This window comes from Struthio camelus, chromosome 17 (assembly GCF_040807025.1).
Source record: "Struthio camelus isolate bStrCam1 chromosome 17, bStrCam1.hap1, whole genome shotgun sequence".
Lineage (NCBI taxonomy): Eukaryota > Metazoa > Chordata > Aves > Struthioniformes > Struthionidae > Struthio > Struthio camelus.
In genome coordinates, this window is record NC_090958.1 from 5,008,458 (window position 1) to 5,026,455 (window position 17,998).

The window sequence follows — 17,998 nt, forward strand, 5'->3', positions numbered from 1 at the left end:
AGTCATTAACACACCTCTTAGTCTGACCTCAAGAACGTTAAAAGCCTTAGAAAAAAATGTAAAGGAAAAAGTAACTGGAGACAGACAGGTAAGTGGAAAATAAGGCAAAATGCAACATAGTTTTACTACAGGTAGATTACATCAAACTACGCTGACGCCTTTCTTTGATATGGTAACTGTTTTCTAGACAATTGATACACAAAGGATTTAATCTAACTGGACTTAATAGGATATTAAATGCAATGCTACATGGCAAATACATAGTATATCTGGGGAGCTATGTGGTAGATAAGAAACTAGCTACAGGCAAATGACAACGGTTGGGGTGGAAAGGTAGACTGTGAGGATGAAGCTGAGCTCTTTAGGAATTGCTTTGGACTTAGACTATCAACAGGTTCAAAAATGCATTAAACTAATGGACAACAGGTCCAAAAACAATTGTTAAAAGGAAAAGGCAAGGATGTTGCCTCTAAAGTACAACACCTCTGGATGTTTGGGGATTGCAAAAGGAAGGGATAGCAGAAAGTGGCATGGCTCCTATGTTCTCCCTAAACAGCATGTCTGACTGGCACTCTCAGAGACAGAGTACCGGGCTAGGTGGAGCATCAGGCTGACGCAGGTAGGCATTTCTTATGTTCTTTTGATCTTACACAATATTTCTCAGAAAGGCCTTGGAACAAAAGGTAGGAGTGAGCTGATGGCATTTGCTGATGGCACAAAGTTGGGAGGCACAAGCGATACAGAAGGAATATCTGCATAGCTGGGATATCATGCAGGAGCTGTTGGATAACACTGAGTGCTGGCACATTAGAAATGGGATGAAATTTAATATTGGAAAGTACAAGGTCATGCACTTGGGAATTATTAACAAGAATCTCTGCTACAAGCTAGGAGCTCATCAGTTGGAAATGAGAGGAGGAGAGAAAAATCTGGGTGTATTTATTGATCTCAAGATGATTGAGATCTCCCAATGTGAAGCAGCTCTGATGAAAAGCTTCTATCACTGAGATATTTTCTGAGAAAGAGGAAAATGTTAATACATACAGAGCTCTGTTGCAACTCTCTCTGGAATTATGAATGCGACTCTAGTCACTTCTAATCAAGGAACACAAACTTAAAATATGATGGGAGGATAATTACAGGGTAATCCACAGTTTTTCCTTATGTAAGGATCTTAAAATAATTTGTTCAGCCTAAAACCTGAATGCTGAGAAGGGATACAGTTGCTCTTTATGAAACTTCAGGGAGTAAACACAAAAGTAAATACATCTCCCTTAAGAGCAGGGGTGATGGTGATGTAAGAGCAAACAAGTATCCAGTGGCCATGAAAAGTCTGGGCTGAAACATGAGGACACCAGAGCTTCTGAAGGCCCGAGTCCAGAGGCTCTGGATCATGCTTCCAGAGTGGTCGTACTGCTCAGTACAAACCCTGAAGGCCCAACAAGGCCTTTCTAGACCTCTCTTACTGATTGAGGCAAAGTCACTGAGCTACTAGTTGGCCTTTTATGAAAGAAAATAGGATACCTGGTATGGAATATCTGGCTGCAGCCCAAGACATTTCATGTAGCTATTGGCTGTATTCGGTAAGGGCACATTTAAAATCTTTATGTGGTCAGGCTAGAGACTGGCAGCATCCTGTTCTGGATTATCCCACTCTGGTCCCTCAGATCATCTTCCCACAGGTGCTTGCTTCTGTGCCCTTCACATATCTGCGGTGCAATCTTTGAGCACTCCTGCACCTCGCCCAGTGAGAAATGACAAAAATCTACTTGTCTTAGGCACTTTCCTGACCCTATTACCATCCAGTAACCTTTAATACGGTTCCCTCTTGTAATCCAGTCAGACAGCCAAACTCAGGTTTTGCAGGTAGCTTCTGTCATGAAGAAAAGCTGATGGTAGGGACAGACTTTTTTTTTTTTTTTTTTTAAGAGAATATACCAATTCCTGGTTGCGTAAGAGCAGTGGGATCATGAAACACGGGGTTTCTCAGGACTCCCGACTGGCCTCTTCAGCCAGCCTTCTATCCAAGAGCAGCTCTCTCGATCCTTTGCTGTTTTGCTGCTTTTGCCGTCTTTCACCTCGTCGTGATGTTTTCCGTCCTTTACTCTCTGGTTTCTTTTTTTTTTAACCAATGTGTGAACACGCTGCTGCACTCCAACCTGTCTCTGATGATTATTTTCACACTGAGCTCATCATTGTGCAGGGGCTTCCATTAATTCTGCTGCCGTCCAGCATGCGGTTATTTCATTGATCATTTAATCAAAATGGCAGGTGGTGAGGGCATCAAGGTTAGCACAGTTGTGCAGCTACCCTGATCAAAATACACTCTATATGAGAAGCACCCAGTCTGTCAGCCGTCCTGATGGGATCCAAAACATGGATTCTCTGAATGGCTCCCCCCTTGAAAAGTAGATGATCAATTTTAAAATAATGAGATTTTTATTACTTACATATAATTTCTGTCAGAACATTTTCAATCTTGTTCTAATATTTTTTTTCTCATAAAATCCCTGTGCTAAAGCAGGATGTACTATTACTGATACTTTGCGGAAGGTAAACTAGCACAAAGAAGTTTTCTTGTCCAAAGCCGGACATCGAGATTGTTGTCATAGGACTAATCAAATACCAAGTTCTGGGGTCTCTGAGAACATGAAGTTCAGTGGAACAGCTACAGCACTTTCAAGCAAATACTGAAAATGGCTTTGGGGGCTACGTTTCCAGGTGGGGGCACAGCAGCCTGTGCAGGGCTCAGCACGGACATTTGGGCTAGCTGACACAGGAGAACCCAGCTTCATCCCACAGATCAGCTGAAGATGTATTATGCCCATTTATGAAATGAAATACAGCACTTGATTATAGGACTTATATTGAACATGATAATTCTGCTTGGTTTTGTGAGCACAGAGCCGTCCTCTGTAGGGGATGAATGACACCGTGTTTGTGCGAGGCATTTCTATGCCTGCAAGTAAAAGCTGAGGACATCGATACTGAATGTGTACTAAGCAGTCCAGTGTAGGCAGAATGCATAGGATAAACGTTTGGAAGTCTTGTGTTATGTCTGCTTATATTGTTTTCTTATACTTAAAATATGGATAACCCATATTGTTTGCCTAATATGTTAAAAATAGGTAAAATGTTCATAGTATTTTCTATTGAACGTGCCTGCTGTTTGGAAAGCTTAACTGAACCTTAAGCTGTATCATGTGCTAAGTTACTACCACAATGCTGCCTGACAAATGCTTTTAATAATAAAGCACATATATTTTTCTTAATGAGCCTATAAAAGTAATAGGCCCTTCCTCCTGAAGTTTTATAGTTGTTATTATTATCCTAATGTTACAAATGAGAAACACAGGGCTCAGAGAAGCTGCTTCAACTGTCGCTAGAAATGACTTTCCAAGAATTATTTTAGCTGATAATTCTTTATCATGTAGAAATATGCCAGTACCTCACTCAGGACTGTGCCTGCTGTGGTAAGCAGGTGTAGGGAGCAGAGAGTTCCCACCCTCAGGAACTTGCACCGTTAAAACTCTCAGAAATTGAGCAACTCTTTCATTCCACTTGCCAGGCGATGTTGTCCCACCAGCCTTTCAGAGAAAGAAGGAGCTGGCATTCCTGCCCCTATGCAGAAGCAACGCTATACAGCGAACAAACTCGGAAATACCTTGGGCCATCCCTGGTGACTTTACGCTAAGAATATACTTAGAAAGGGTTAATTGGAGAATAAGAGAAAATTGAAAAACTACTTAATTTTTGTGGAATCTGTCAGGTCTAATAGTTTAATGATAACACTTCTGCTTTTATGACTGTCAAGAACACGCTGCTGAAGGCTTAAAACATCCATTAATCCTTGATAAGCTAAAATATAAAACATCAAGATAAAATGTAAAAAAGGAAAATGTAGAGTTGAGGTGAAAAATTGCGAAGCCCAGGGCTTCACTGTTCCATCATTGTTACTGTAATTGCATTTTGGCTGCGTAGAAAATGTAATGACCAATTTCCACAACTTTACAATTTAATACAATGCTTATGTCTTTTTTTAGATTACACTCACATTTTCCTCTGGTCATTTCATAACTCTTAACTTTTATTTAGATCATGTATCTAAAAATGTAGTTAGAAGTGACAGTCCGTCAGGGTTTCCTGTGCTCTCAGACCTGCATGTAAACAATGTGTGGCCAGGCTGCTCTCTTCAGGCTCTCTGCGATTTCCCTTTGAGAAAGAAGAGGGGATAGCAGGTGCGCCTGGCCCTGCTTGCATGCAGGGAAGAAGGTCACTTGGCCCAGTAACAGCTGAGAGTACTGTGCGAGGAGGAGGAAAAGCGCTGAATTCCGCAACAGCGCGGAAAACGACATAACTATTTTAACCAGCCCCCAGGCTGTTGCTGGGGACTTTCAGGCTGATTGTGAGAAAACGCAGGAGCTTTGAAAAACTTGGATCTATTCAAGAAACAGAATGCCATATTGTAGTTTTCATGACAGACCTACAAAGAAAAACAGACTGACCTCAAATAGTTGCATTCCTGGGGTAGTGCCAGCACATCAATCCTCCTCTTGGTGCTTTTTGCACTGCTTGAAATTAAAAGGCTGCTTTTGTGTCTTATCACCAGCCAAGTCAGGAGTGACCTTTCCACAGAAACAGAGTCAAGGAGATTATTGGTATATATCTGTCAAAACTCTGACAGTGCTACCGGAACCAGGGCTTCCCAGACTTTGACTTGTGACATCTGATAATCTTCATAGTTACATTCTGCACTGAACAACTTCCACTCATCCATGAATCATCTCAAAAGAAAGATCCCTTTTAATACAAACTTGTTTTTTCCAGAAGTTCTTGTCGGAGAAGTTCTCCACTTACCCAATAATTTCAGAAGACTTTGGATCAAACTTTGAAAGAGGAGCTTTTCAGTAGGCCTCAGCAGCCTACAGGCTATTTTTAATGCTTTGCCGTACCTATGCAATAGGGGCCAGTAGTTAGCCTATACTGTTGAGATTTGAAGGTTGTGATAAGTGAAAGACGGTTTTTCTCTTAGATTTGCACTAAGGTTTCAGATTTGACCTTACCATGATGAAGTGTTGAAAGTCTCTTGCATGTTGCACGTAGATGAGCAGGTGCATTTTTTTGTTGAGTTGCTTAAATTCTATTAATTTGCCAGATTTAATCAGCACAAGTAATACATATGCAAATAAACAACTCAGTTATACATATATAGTTAATTTCTACAATCCTTTGGACAGGGGCCCCCATAGGTCACAGCGCTTTAGGAAATCAAGCACACGATATAGAACTGATAAGGTAACAAACAAAAAACAAGAGGAGCAGTTGTTCCGGACGGCTCGATGGCAGATGCTAAGCCCACCGATCCCTTGTAGTCTCTCCACTACTGCTTTGGAAGAAGGTTGGCAAAGACGGGGAAATAGGCAGGTGCCTTTCCAGAGGATCGTGTTTCAATGGCCAAATATTACCCTCCACTAAACAATCTTAGCGGACTCTGAATCTGGTATAATTACTAGAGTTTTGTTCTGATAAGTATTTTGCACAGCATGCTAGCGCTAGGGGTCCAGTCTGAGAGCCAGACTTTCTATGTGATGTTTGAGAAAGAAAAATAACAAACGCCTAATTTGTTTACAAAAATTATTAATTCAAATGATATGGCAAAAGACTGGTTAAAATTGCAGGTTCCCGAACAACCTGTCATGACATTTAAAGTCCAAATCAACGGTACCGTACCAAACGCGAAAAGCAACAGGACTCATCCATGCTGTGCTCTTTCTAGAGGGAAAACGTCTGCATGTTAATAGCTAAATGTTGAACGTAACAGTGTTATGAGGGAGAATAAAGCTTTCCTGGTGAAGCTGACACAAGCCTTTGGGGTTTAGCTCACTCCACATTCTCTCCTACTGCAGCGTGTAAAATGGAAGACTGTGGACATTCATAATGCGATTACGTAGAAGTGGGTGGCAGGAAGTGGAAATGCTCCTGGATAGTATTTCCACAGGGGTTGGACTGGGGGATTGGGAGCCCGGAACCTGGTTACATTCTCGTTCCCAATTAGGCACGTGACAGTGGGCATGACACCATTTCTTATTAAACTATTTTAACATCTAACCTGGGATTCTAAGTTTAGAAGTTCTCTAGAGTCACTGAAGAGAACTGAGATAGTCTAGAGCACCTAAATTAGATACTTAGATGGTACAAATCCTCTGCATCAGTCCTTCCTCTAAAAGGTGATTAAAGCAGGTTGCAGAATGTCTGATTCATATGATTTTAGTGTGTTATAAGCTTGAATAACATTGCCTGTATTAATTGACAAGAAGTGTACTTGTCCTGCCGTGTCAAACTGGTCCTATACCAATAATCTCCTTAAACAGCAAAGAGAAACCAAAGCTTGAGAAACCAGTGAGTGGAATTGTATGGACTCCTGATTATAGCAGGCCCTAGTTGTCCCTGTGGGAACCACTTCCCTATGTCTCTTCCGTTAAAAGGATGTGAGAGACTCCTTTTACTTTTGGACTCCAGCTCCCTTTTCATTTGCAGGCCTTTAGAAATGCACACGGGTGACTTTGTTCTACTGGTTTTGTCTTGCTGGGAGAAAGCGCACTTGGAAGTAGTCTGGGTGTCCTGAGTATGGACTGACCATCAGAAACTTTGTACTTTTGAGTTGCATACCAGCTCTTTCTGTCATCTGGAACACATCTTTCACCTTGCATGTGTCATTTTATTTATCTGCAAAATTAAGTTAATAAGAGCTACCTCACAAAAAAAGTGAGCAGTTTAACTCGTTCATTTAACTAGGTAGTTGTCTTTCAAAGAAAAAAACAATTGCAGTGCAGGTAGGGGCTTTTCAGCATCACAAGATAGTGTTGCGGATAAAAGTCATGTCCAAAATATATTTTAAAAATTACCTTTCATGTTATTTGTGGGATAATGTAACTATAGATTTCCTCCATATCTACAGAGTGGTCTTTTACTGCCTGAAAGAAAAATAATGCTACAGCAGGAAGCAGAGCGTTATGAACGCTTCTCCCTGGCTTTGGGCTCATCTCCACAGCAGTTTTATTTTATACAATTAAATTATAATTACAGGGCAGGGACTGTAATTGAAACTTGGCAGGGACTAAAAGAGTGATATTTTCAGTTTTGTTTAAATCCTTTTCCAAACGTTAAGTAAAAATGCCTGGTTTATATGGAAGCGAGCATCTCCCCACGGTTATTGTAGTATAACCATGGCAATTTAAATTCACTCCATAGCTGTTATTCCTGCGTCTCCTCCATGTAGACAGGCCCTGAGCTCCAGAGGGGAGGTCAGAGTTCTGCGGCGCCTCTGCTCTGGGACATGTTTGCGTTTAACGAGGCGGCTCGTTTCACCTGCCCGCTGCCGGGCTCGTTCCTTCGTCGCAGGTGGGCTGCGCGCGTTCGGACTCGCTGCTGTTGGCAGAAGCTCGTCGCCGTCCTTAGAGGGGGAGCAGCAGGCGCGCCACGCTGAGCCGCAGCCGCGCAGCCCCCAAACGCCGGCATGCTGAATACGTTTCAAGCAGCGCGGTTAACTTTTTAACCAACCTTTTGGGAAAAAAAATTACGCAAACCTACCTCATCTGTTTGGCAGATGGTGGCCTGCTTTTGTAGCACGTTGCGGGGGAGCACACCGCGGTATTTTAACGCAGTACCGCCGTGCCACGAGCACCAGGCGTCAGGCGTCGCTCTCCCGCACGCGAGGGCCGCGAAGTGGCGCCCCGCGGCCTCGGGGCTCAGCCCGTGCCCCGGCTGCTGCCCCGGCTGCGGCGGTGCCCCCCGCGGCCTGGGGCTTGCGGCCACCGGAGTGCGGACGGAGCCAAAGGGGACCTAGGTCTGGGGGCCGATCGGACGCCCTGTGACAGGCCCCAGCGGCACTGACAAGCCCTTGGGGGCACTGGCAGACTCTCGGTGGCATTGGGAGGGGCTCGGTGTCACCAGCAGACCCTTGGTGTCACCAAGGGGGCCCCAGTGTCACTAGTAGACCCTCAGTGTCACCGGTAGACCCTTGCTGTGACCGTCAGGCCCCGGTGTCACCAGGACACCCTCAGTGTCACCTGCAGGGCCACGGGAGAAGCGTGGTGTCACCGCCGGGGCCCCGGTGGCACCGACGAGCCATGGTGGCGACAGCAGGGCCCGGGACGCCCGCGGGGGCGGGGCCATGCCGAGGACACGCCCCCGCCGGCCCTGGGGGCGGGGCGTCCACGGGGAGGCCCCGCCCCCTCTCGCAGTTCCGCTCGGCAGCGGAAGGGCCCTTCGGCGGCGGAAGTGGGGCGCCGGGCTGAGGCGGCGGCGGGCCGGTAACGGGGGGGGGCGGGCAGGGAGCCGAGGTGCGGGGCGCGGCCCGGAGCGGGGGCGGGTGGGGGCGGCTGTAGGGGGTGTCGGGTATGTGGGGAGTCGGGGCGTGGGGCGGGTGTGAGTGCCCGTAGGGGGTGGTGGGGCCGGGTACGTGGGGTGTCGGGGCGTGGGGCGGGTGTGAGTGCCCGTAGGGGGTGGTGGGGCCGGGTACGTGGGGTGTCGGGGCGTGGGGCGGGTGTGAGTGCCCGTAGGGGGTGGTGGGGCCGGGTACGTGGGGTGTCGGGGCGTGGGGCGGGTGTGAGTGCCCGTAGGGGGTGGTGGGGCCGGGTACGTGGGGTGTCGGGGCGTGGGGCGGGTGTGAGTGCCCGTAGGGGGTGGTGGGGCCGGGTACGTGGGGAGTCGGGGCGTGGGGCGGGTGTGAGTGCCCGTAGGGGGTGGTGGGGCCGGGTACGTGGGGTGTCGGGGCGTGGGGCGGGTGTGAGTGCCCGTAGGGGGTGGTGGGGCCGGGTACGTGGGGTGTCGAGGCGTGGGGCGGGTGTGAGTGCCCGTAGGGGGTGGTGGGGCCGGGTACGTGGGGTGTCGGGGCGTGGGGCGGGTGTGAGTGCCCGTAGGGGGTGGTGGGGCCGGGTACGTGGGGTGTCGGGGCGTGGGGCGGGTGTGAGTGCCCGTAGGGGGTGGTGGGGCCGGGTACGTGGGGTGTCGGGGCGTGGGGCGGGTGTGAGTGCCCGTAGGGGGTGGTGGGGCCGGGTACGTGGGGTGTCGGGGCGTGGGGCGGGTGTGAGTGCCCGTAGGGGGTGGTGGGGCCGGGTACGTGGGGTGTCGGGGCGTGGGGCGGGTGTGAGTGCCCGTAGGGGGTGGTGGGGCCGGGTACGTGGGGTGTCGGGGCGTGGGGCGGGTGTGAGTGCCCGTAGGGGGTGGTGGGGCCGGGTACGTGGGGTGTCGGGGCGTGGGGCGGGTGTGAGTGCCTGTAGGGGGTGGTGGGGCCGGGTACGTGGGGTGTCGGGGCGTGGGGCGGGTGTGAGTGCCCGTAGGGGGTGGTGGGGCCGGGTACGTGGGGTGTCGGGGCGTGGGGCGGGTGTGAGTGCCCGTAGGGGGTGGTGGGGCCGGGTACGTGGGGTGTCGGGGCGTGGGGCGGGTGTGAGTGCCCGTAGGGGGTGGTGGGGCCGGGTATGTGGGGTGTCGAGGCGTGGGGCGGGTGTGAGTGCCCGTAGGGGGTGGTGGGGCCGGGTATGTGGGGTGTCGAGGCGTGGGGCGGGTGTGAGTGCCCGTAGGGGGTGGTGGGGCCGGGTACGTGGGGTGTCGGGGCGTGGGGCGGGTGTGAGTGCCCGTAGGGGGTGGTGGGGCCGGGTATGGGGGGTGTCGAGGCCTGGGGCGGGTGTGAGTGCCCGTAGGGGGTGGTGGGGCCGGGTACGTGGGGTGTCGGGGCGTGGGGCGGGTGTCAGTGCCCGTAGGGGGTGGTGGGGCTGGGTACGTGGGGTGTCGGGGCGTGGGGCGGGTGTGAGTGCCCGTAGGGGGTGGTGGGGCCGGGTACGTGGGGCGTCGGGGCGTGGGGCGGGTGTGAGTGCCCGTAGGGGGTGGTGGGGCCGGGTACGTGGGGTGTCGGGGCGTGGGGTGGGTGTGAGTGCCCGTAGGGGGTGGTGGGGCCGGGTACGTGGGGTGTCGGGGCGTGGGGCGGGTGTGAGTGCCCGTAGGGGGTGGTGGGGCCGGGTACGTGGGGTGTCGGGGCGTGGGGCGGGTGTGAGTGCCCGTAGGGGGCGGTGGGGCCGGGTACGTGGGGTGTCGAGGCGTGGGGCGGGTGTGAGTGCCCGTAGGGGGTGGTGGGGCCGGGTACGTGGGGCGTCGGGGCGTGGGGCGGGTGTGAGTGCCCGTAGGGGGTGGTGGGGCCGGGTATGTGGGGCGTCGGGGCGTGGGGCGGGTGTGAGTGCCCGTAGCGGGTGGTGGGGCCGGGTACGTGGGGTGTCGGGGCGTGGGGCGGGTGTGAGTGCCCGTAGGGGGTGGTGGGGCCGGGTATGTGGGGTGTCGAGGCCTGGGGCGGGTGTGAGTGCCCGTAGGGGGTGATGGGGCCGGGTACGTGGGGTGTCGGGGCGTGGGGCGGGTGTGAGTGCCCGTAGGGGGTGGTGGGGCCGGGTACGTGGGGTGTCGGGGCGTGGGGCGGGTGTGAGTGCCCGTAGGGGGTGGTGGGGCCGGGTACGTGGGGTGTCGGGGCGTGGGGCGGGTGTGAGTGCCCGTAGGGGGTGGTGGGGCCGGGTACGTGGGGAGTCGGGGCGTGGGGCGGGTGTGAGTGCCCGTAGGGGGTGGTGGGGCCGGGTACGTGGGGTGTCGGGGCGTGGGGCGGGTGTGAGTGCCCGTAGGGGGTGGTGGGGCCGGGTACGTGGGGTGTCGGGGCGTGGGGCGGGTGTGAGTGCCCGTAGGGGGTGGTGGGGCCGGGTACGTGGGGTGTCGGGGCGTGGGGCGGGTGTGAGTGCCCGTAGGGGGTGGTGGGGCCGGGTACGTGGGGTGTCGGGGCGTGGGGCGGGTGTGAGTGCCCGTAGGGGGTGGTGGGGCCGGGTACGTGGGGTGTCGGGGCGTGGGGCGGGTGTGAGTGCCCGTAGGGGGTGGTGGGGCCGGGTACGTGGGGAGTCGGGGCGTGGGGCGGGTGTGAGTGCCCGTAGGGGGTGGTGGGGCCGGGTACGTGGGGTGTCGGGGCGTGGGGCGGGTGTGAGTGCCCGTAGCGGGTGGTGGGGCCGGGTACGTGGGGTGTCGGGGCGTGGGGCGGGTGTGAGTGCCCGTAGGGGGTGGTGGGGCCGGGTACGTGGGGCGTCGGGGCGTGGGGCGGGTGTGAGTGCCCGTAGGGGGTGGTGGGGCCGGGTACGTGGGGTGTCGGGGCGTGGGGCGGGTGGCAGCAGCTGTAGGGGTGTTTCAGAGCGCAGGTGGCTGTAGGGGCTGGGTGGCTGCGGTGTTTCGCGGGGGAGCAGGGTGTGCGTGGAGGTCTGGGCTGGGCTCCGTGTGATGCCTGCCTCGGGCAGCTGGGCGTAGCTGGGTGACAGTGGTGGGTGCCTGGTGTTTGGGTCGGGGAAGAGGGCTGCGCGGGGCTCGCCTGGCTGAGCGCTGTGTCAGCGATGCAGCCCTGTTGCTGTTGGGGAGGGGGAGGCGCAGCACCCTAGCAGCGTGCCTGTCGCTCCGGCTGTCCCCCTGGCTCCGCACCTTGTGTGCAGCGTGAGAAACACGGGGCAGGTGACTCTTCCGACGCGCTGAAAATACGTTTCCCTGGAAAGAGTCTGGATCAGTTTATTCTTTGTCAGGGCTGCCTACCTTTTACGCTGGCTGTGTCTTAAACCATCGGGCACTTGGAATCAATTATATCCTTGCGATTTAGGCCGAAACTTGTGGGGAAAAGCATGCGATAGCAATCCTGACTGGTTCTCTGTCGTGGACGGTCCATACTTAGGTTTATTCCTCTCTCCGCCTGAATAAGCGTTTCGACTGGGGCCTGTCTCTTCCAAGATGTTTTTGACTTCAGCTGGGGATTTGGGTGCTTACCAGATTTGAAATAAGACACAGACTATTTTTTTTTTTGCTTCTTACAAATACATGCTTGTATGTGGAGTTTTCAAAATGACACTAGAAATTATAAGAGCAAAATTAATTATATGATGAGAACTGAAAAACAGGCTAGTTTGCTCTGCTCATAAGAGTGTTTTTTCAAATAAGTTATTTATTGTTAAAATCTCGAAAACACTTTTGTCAGTATTCTAGTTTTTCAACTCACTTGGAAAGACACAATTACTTAGAATTTTCTAAGCTGTGCAGCATGTTGGCATTGCTCTAGTGTAATTTTTTTTTTCAAAAATTTCATGAAAATTTTTCAGTTAATGTCTAAACCTTGTCCCTGCTCTTAAATCTTCACTGTTCAGCTATATAAACACTTCTCTTGATGTAAATGTGATTCTGCCCGGGCAATGCGAGTGCAATTAAATATGCATATAAGGACACTTGCAGTCTTAGATCTTAACAAGAACATAACTTGTAGTAACGTTTCACATAAATCACAACAGCCTTATAAAACTTCTGAGAAATTAATAGCGCTGCTAAACTTGCAATTTTCATTTTTATTAATATTTGATTTTTTTAACAATTCACATAATAGTATGTTCTTTTGAATTACATTTATAATTAGTTTCAGAAAGCTAAATGAAATATTGCTGAGCCTAAAAAAGCTGGTGAAGACTAAAGGATTTTGTGAACTTTCTTCTGGAGCATGTGTGGCAAATTGGCGGGGGAAAGGAAGGAAGGTTGTATTTTGTAGCCCCACCCTACGTTTTATTTGTGATGTACATTATCTGAATAAGTAGTGAACAAATCTGTGAAATAAGAATCAAAAATATTATTTTAATAGTATGTTGTCATGATGTCTTTTATTGCCTCTCCAGCTTGTGATGTCAGGAGATTTGGCTGCAAAAACAGAGAGTTCAGCACCAGAACAGAGAGTTCTGGTTCAATAATCAGATATAAATATTAAACAATGTCCCAAAATGCTTTCTGCTGTCCCTGAAGATGTCTGTGGCATCTCAGTAAGGATCAGGAATGAAGCTATAGCACCACGATACAAGTGTTGTCTGAGCCATGTGCAACTTGCTCGTGGGTGTTCCCTAAAGGCCTGGCATTTGGGTGGTGTTTAAATTGTCTTTGCATAAATCTATTTCCAGCCGCTGTGTTTGTGTGTTATAATAAGGCTGTAACCTGTTTCGTTATGCTTTCGATCTTGTAAAAAACATCCTGTGCTGCTTTTGTTTTTGTGTTTGCTAAGGACAGGAATAAGTCATCACGATGCCAGCATTACCACTGGATGAACTCCAGCTTACAGAAAAGGATCCAAAGACAGGGAAGCTGAGGACTTTACCAGCACTGGTGAGCTGTGTGTTTCTTGAAAGCCGAACAAGACCCTCAACCAATAATTGTTTTATTTTGAGGCTTGGGCAAAACTAGCCCTGCGCCCAGGATATAGTTTCATTAACAGTGACACCATTTAAAATTCACTATTTTCTTCCTGTTTCAGTGCATTCAGATAGTTGTGACTTTTTTTTCTGATGTTATGTCGAGGAAAACTTACTGTGTTCAAAATCTACAGTAAAATGTGTTCTCCAAGAACTCCTTATCCTTTCAAGGAACAGCGCCTGATTAGCAATGTAGACTTTGCTGTAACGGACAGAACGCTTTTCGAGCTTGTGCAAGCTCTGTGTGGAAGTTTAGCTCTGAGCTCTAGCACTGGGATCAGTCTATCCATTTGCTGCAGCCTTTTACCTCCTGCCCTGTGGCTCCAGCTTTGGAACCACAGGGTGAAATCAGAAATCGGTGCCTTGTGCGCTCGTGTCTAACGCGCGGTCTGAGAAGCGTTGGTGTGGCTGCCTGTGATGTTACATAGGAGAATTCAAAATTGTGCACAAAATAAAATCCGCAGTGATCCCTTTTCTCCTAGAAATGAGAAGGGATGGACAGAGCTTTCTCCCTGGCGTGTTGCAGAAGTGGGATCTGCTGTTAATGCCACCTGCTGTGAGGAGGTCCCCTTGGGTGTATGAGTGGGCTGCGGCAGAGCTGGAAGCTGCTGCTGGCTACCCAAAGTGATTCTCTTTCTAAGATGGGAGTATCTGAGCAAACTGCCTTCCCTTCTCTTGGGAAGGACAATAAAATGTTTCTTCTCTGGATATGGTGGTCATGTTTGTTTGACTTTTTGGAATGTTGTTCAAGAACCAGCTTGGAGGAGAACAAGAACGCAGGCAGCATTTCAAAGGCATGACATTAAGCTGTTGCTGTTTGTTTTGGAGGTGTGGGAGGATTGCTTTGCAAAGCTTTCAGTTCATAGAATGCAAGGAGCAACATGTGCTGAATTAGGAAGGTATCTGAAAATATTGCTGAAAAATATGAACAATACAAACCCACTGATCTGCTGCCTTTAAATATCAGAAAAAGGAAAGTTTTCAGGGAACTGAAAGACAAATGTGAAGTGTTTTAAAGCGCGATTTGTATCAGTTTCCTAAAATTCTGTGGGCAGGGCATTGTAAATGTGGACTCCTGTTGCTTGGTCCATATCTTTTAATACAGTGTTTTTGCTTTCTGCAGCACCCAGAAATAAAAGCAGATCGGTCTTTTGTGCTATACAGACCGCCACCTGTTGTCAGAGACCCTGCCTTAGTGGAAGAATTCTTGGAGCGAGCAAAATTCATTGCAGATGATCTGGACTGGCTTCTGGCTTTGCCTCATGACAAATTTTGGTGCCAGGTAATATTGTTTTGTGGGTACTGAAGAAAAAATACGAGCAGTATAGGTACTTAGTAAGAGTCGAGAACTTTAAATCATCTTTTTGATAAAGACTCTCATATACCCACTGTGTCATTTGTCAGGCATTTTCATTTTGGTTACTGCTTTTTAGACTGCGAAGAATGTAATATTTCCCTATAGTTTTTTAGTTGTGAATTTCTAGAAGAATTTTCTTGGATTTGATGGACATATGAATCATTTTAGCATCTTTGAATGTTTTGGCTTGCTTTTAAATTTAACTGGGTTGCCTTTGAGTGCAACTCACACGTTATAAGACTGCCACTCGCTCTTACAGTACAAGCTGCCATCTATGAATGTGTGGCATTCCCTTCTCTCCATTTTCTTCTCTTTTGTTGTATAAGGTAATATTTGATGACACACTTCAGAAATGTCTGGATTCCTATCTGTGCTATGCCCCTCGCAAGTTTGATGCATTGCTGGATTCCCATCCAGAAGTGAATGACTTGCAGAAACGTCTTCATCGGAGTGTCTTTCTAACCTTCCTCAGAATGTCCACTCACAAGGAATCCAAGGTAAATATTTCTTTGCCTTGCAGGTGCTCTGGGCTGCATAGCTTAGAAAAATAGACAAGTGGAGACATTCATCCTGTTTCTTGCTTGCATGTCCTAGATGCATTCTTCTTGCTGTCTATTTTTGTCAGTCTGTTTCTCTGTATGGAGATGATACTTCAGCTCTGAGTGGTTATCTGAAATATGTAATGATTTCTTAGGAAGGGAGATCCAGGCAAACAACTAGATAATAACAGGGTAGCGACGTGCAACATTGTGATACAATAGAGTAAGAGAAAAAAGAGTGAGGTGGCCTTTGTATGGCTGCATGGAACATAAAAGGCTGTTCAAGCCACCAGTAGTCAAGTGTTCACTCCCTCATGCCACCTCCTCTGTGCCATGCGGTGTCGCGCAACCTGTGCTAACGCTTGTCTCTCCTTGAACTTTCTCCAAGCTTTGGACGCGCGATGAAATTGGTCTAAATTGCTGTTTTCTTGGCATCGTAATTAAAAGACATACTCATCCATAATGGTATGAGTGCAACTCCCATGAGCAGCTATGGAATTTTCGCAAGGCCCTTGGGCTAGATGAGGCGCCTTGTGTTTCAGTAGCTTACTCCCTTGATATCCTTCTTGGTTTATTATGTGCTGTTTAGTGATTGTACTGATTTTTCTTGATTATCAAAATGGTAACATTTAAGACATTCTGAGGTCTTGGAGAGTGGGAGTTAGAGGACTGGGGAGGGAACAGGTGAAAGGAATGCTGGAGTCTGCAGTTGGCATCGCTTCAGCAAAAATACTCGACACTTCTATGGTGCCTTTCATTCCAGGATCTGATTAAATCTTACTACGCCAATGAGGCAGACAAGCATTTGAAACGATTTTATAGTTGAGTAACTTGAAGAGAATGCGTAGTCTGTCACGCAGGCAGTCAGCAGGAGTTCTAGAAAACGAACCTAGACAACCTAAAGCCCTGTCCCTCTGCTTTAGTAGGGAGAACATGCTTACCGTGCATCTACTACCTTTCACCGTGATTAAAAACTTTTGCCATCATAGGCAAATCTGTCTTTTAAAAATCTCTGACACCAGAATCTCATTTTTACCTTGCTTGCTTCTCCGTCTCTGAGATAATGGTTTTTTTTTTGTCATCTAGAATATTAAAAGGCAATCCTTGAACACTGAGTCATGTGGTCTGGGTGCAGTGTTTTAGCAGTCAAGGTATTAGAGCTGCAGTTCAGAAATCCCGGGTTTTCTTCCTATTTCTTTCACCGATGCAGTCATCTTTGGTGCCATGATTCTACCTTATCAGGCTACCAATAACCTTAGTCTGTGAGTTCATGTGTATTTCTTTGATGTCACTGCCAGTTAAGCTGTTCCTGTTCCAGCTCCAGGGCTGACCCCTTCTTGTGTGAGCCCAGCTGTTTATTTAGCAACGCAGTAAGCCAGATTTGGGAACTGAACCAACTGTGAATAGCCTTTAACTTTTAGGTCGATCAGTTCAATTCAGGGTGCAGCCCAGCTGTGTAAGCAGTGGTGCTAGTCTAACAGGGTGGATGGTGTAGTGGCAATGGCTAGCAGCTGGGAACGTAGGAATAGAGGAGTCTGCTGGAGCTGGCGTAGGGAGAGTTGCTGCCTTGTATGAAACGGCACCCTTAATACAGCTTTGAGAGATGTTTTAATTTAAAAGTCTCATTTTACTGTTGCAGTTCCTGCAGAGTAAGATATGAATTATCCTTTAAATTATTATTTTATTATTAAATACTCTTAAATACTAATTTCATTTAAATTATTAAATGAAATTAAATTATTATTTTTTCTTTGTAGGATCATTTTATCACTCCCTCTGTCTTTGGAGAAATAATTTACAACAACTTCCTGTTTGACATCCCTAAGATTCTGGATCTCTGTGTGCTTTTCGGAAAAGGAAATGGTCCCCTGCTCCAGAAGATGATTGGTTAGTTAAAGCCAAGGGACAGCTTGCTGTGTTTAGACTTTTGCTTACTCGTGAAATGGCAGGCAGTGAGTGGGGTTTTATACTGAGGTTACTGGTCTGAAAACAAACTGCTGAGCAACAACTAGCATCTATAATTTCTAGATAACACTTTTTCTTTTTCTTTTTTTTTAATTTTTGTGAACTTCATTTCTGTCAAGGAATGTACTGTGGCCTGCTGTTTAGCTGTCCTGAGCTGTGTTCACAGGGCTAGGCATGACCCAAGGTTCGGTCGTGCCTCAGCAGTCGTTTCCCATACCCACTAAACGTGCTCTCAGCCACTGTAAGAGGACTGTGAGGGCTCTGTAAAATCCTGGTGGAGAGGAGAAGGGGCAAAGAACTTTGCTGCTGGGTTAGGAGGGAGGAAGGTTAGAAGATGGGGCACAGGCCAACTGCTGATACGAGTGCTCTTGTTCCCAGAGTTGGGAGCTTAGTGAGATCTGCAACGTGAATTAATTACTGGTCCGTGAATTGGGAGAATGTGAACCTTGAATGCAGACATTGATTTATATGGTGCCTTCGAACTGCAACGTACTTCAGAGCGCTGCTCAAGCTGTGCTTATTCCTAGATTCCTCTGCATCTGCATAGACAATTTTAGCAGCAAGTGCCTATTAAGCACCAGCTTGGACAGCCTTGGACATTAGAACCTGCATAATGAAGAGAAGGCATATTGGTTTTAGATTCTGTATTTATCCTGTGCCCTCTTCACAAGGGAACTACCTGTGGTCTTTAACATCCACCTGAGCACAGATGGAAGAGTACCTAACCTTGGATTCAGTGAGCTCTTCTTCCTAAATTCTAACGCAATCTGTCTGCAGGTCATATAATGAAACTTTTTTTCTTTCTTTGGTAGTTATTTTTGTCTCATTTCCAAGTTGACTAACATGAGAAGTAC

The 17,998-nt window shown here is 48.8% G+C and overlaps 1 protein-coding gene across 10 annotated transcripts in view; it reads left to right on the forward strand.

The window, feature by feature from the left end:
- ASCC2 (activating signal cointegrator 1 complex subunit 2) overlaps positions 1-17,998 on the forward strand; it is a 39,799-nt gene that overhangs the window by 1,709 nt on the left and 20,092 nt on the right. For 2 of the 10 annotated variants that reach the window (XM_068910942.1, XM_068910946.1), the window contains exons 1-5: positions 8,240-8,312; positions 13,097-13,197; positions 14,407-14,565; positions 14,967-15,137; positions 16,937-17,066. In XM_068910942.1, coding sequence (XP_068767043.1) covers positions 13,117-13,197; positions 14,407-14,565; positions 14,967-15,137; positions 16,937-17,066 — 541 coding nt within the window. In that variant the 5' untranslated portion in view covers positions 8,240-8,312; positions 13,097-13,116. Of the gene's footprint in view, positions 1-8,239; positions 8,313-11,238; positions 12,582-13,096; positions 13,198-14,406; positions 14,566-14,966; positions 15,138-16,936; positions 17,067-17,998 lie in introns of those variants that run through there. The other 8 variants (XM_068910943.1, XM_068910947.1, XM_009670259.2 and 5 more) reach the window with 8 other exon arrangements.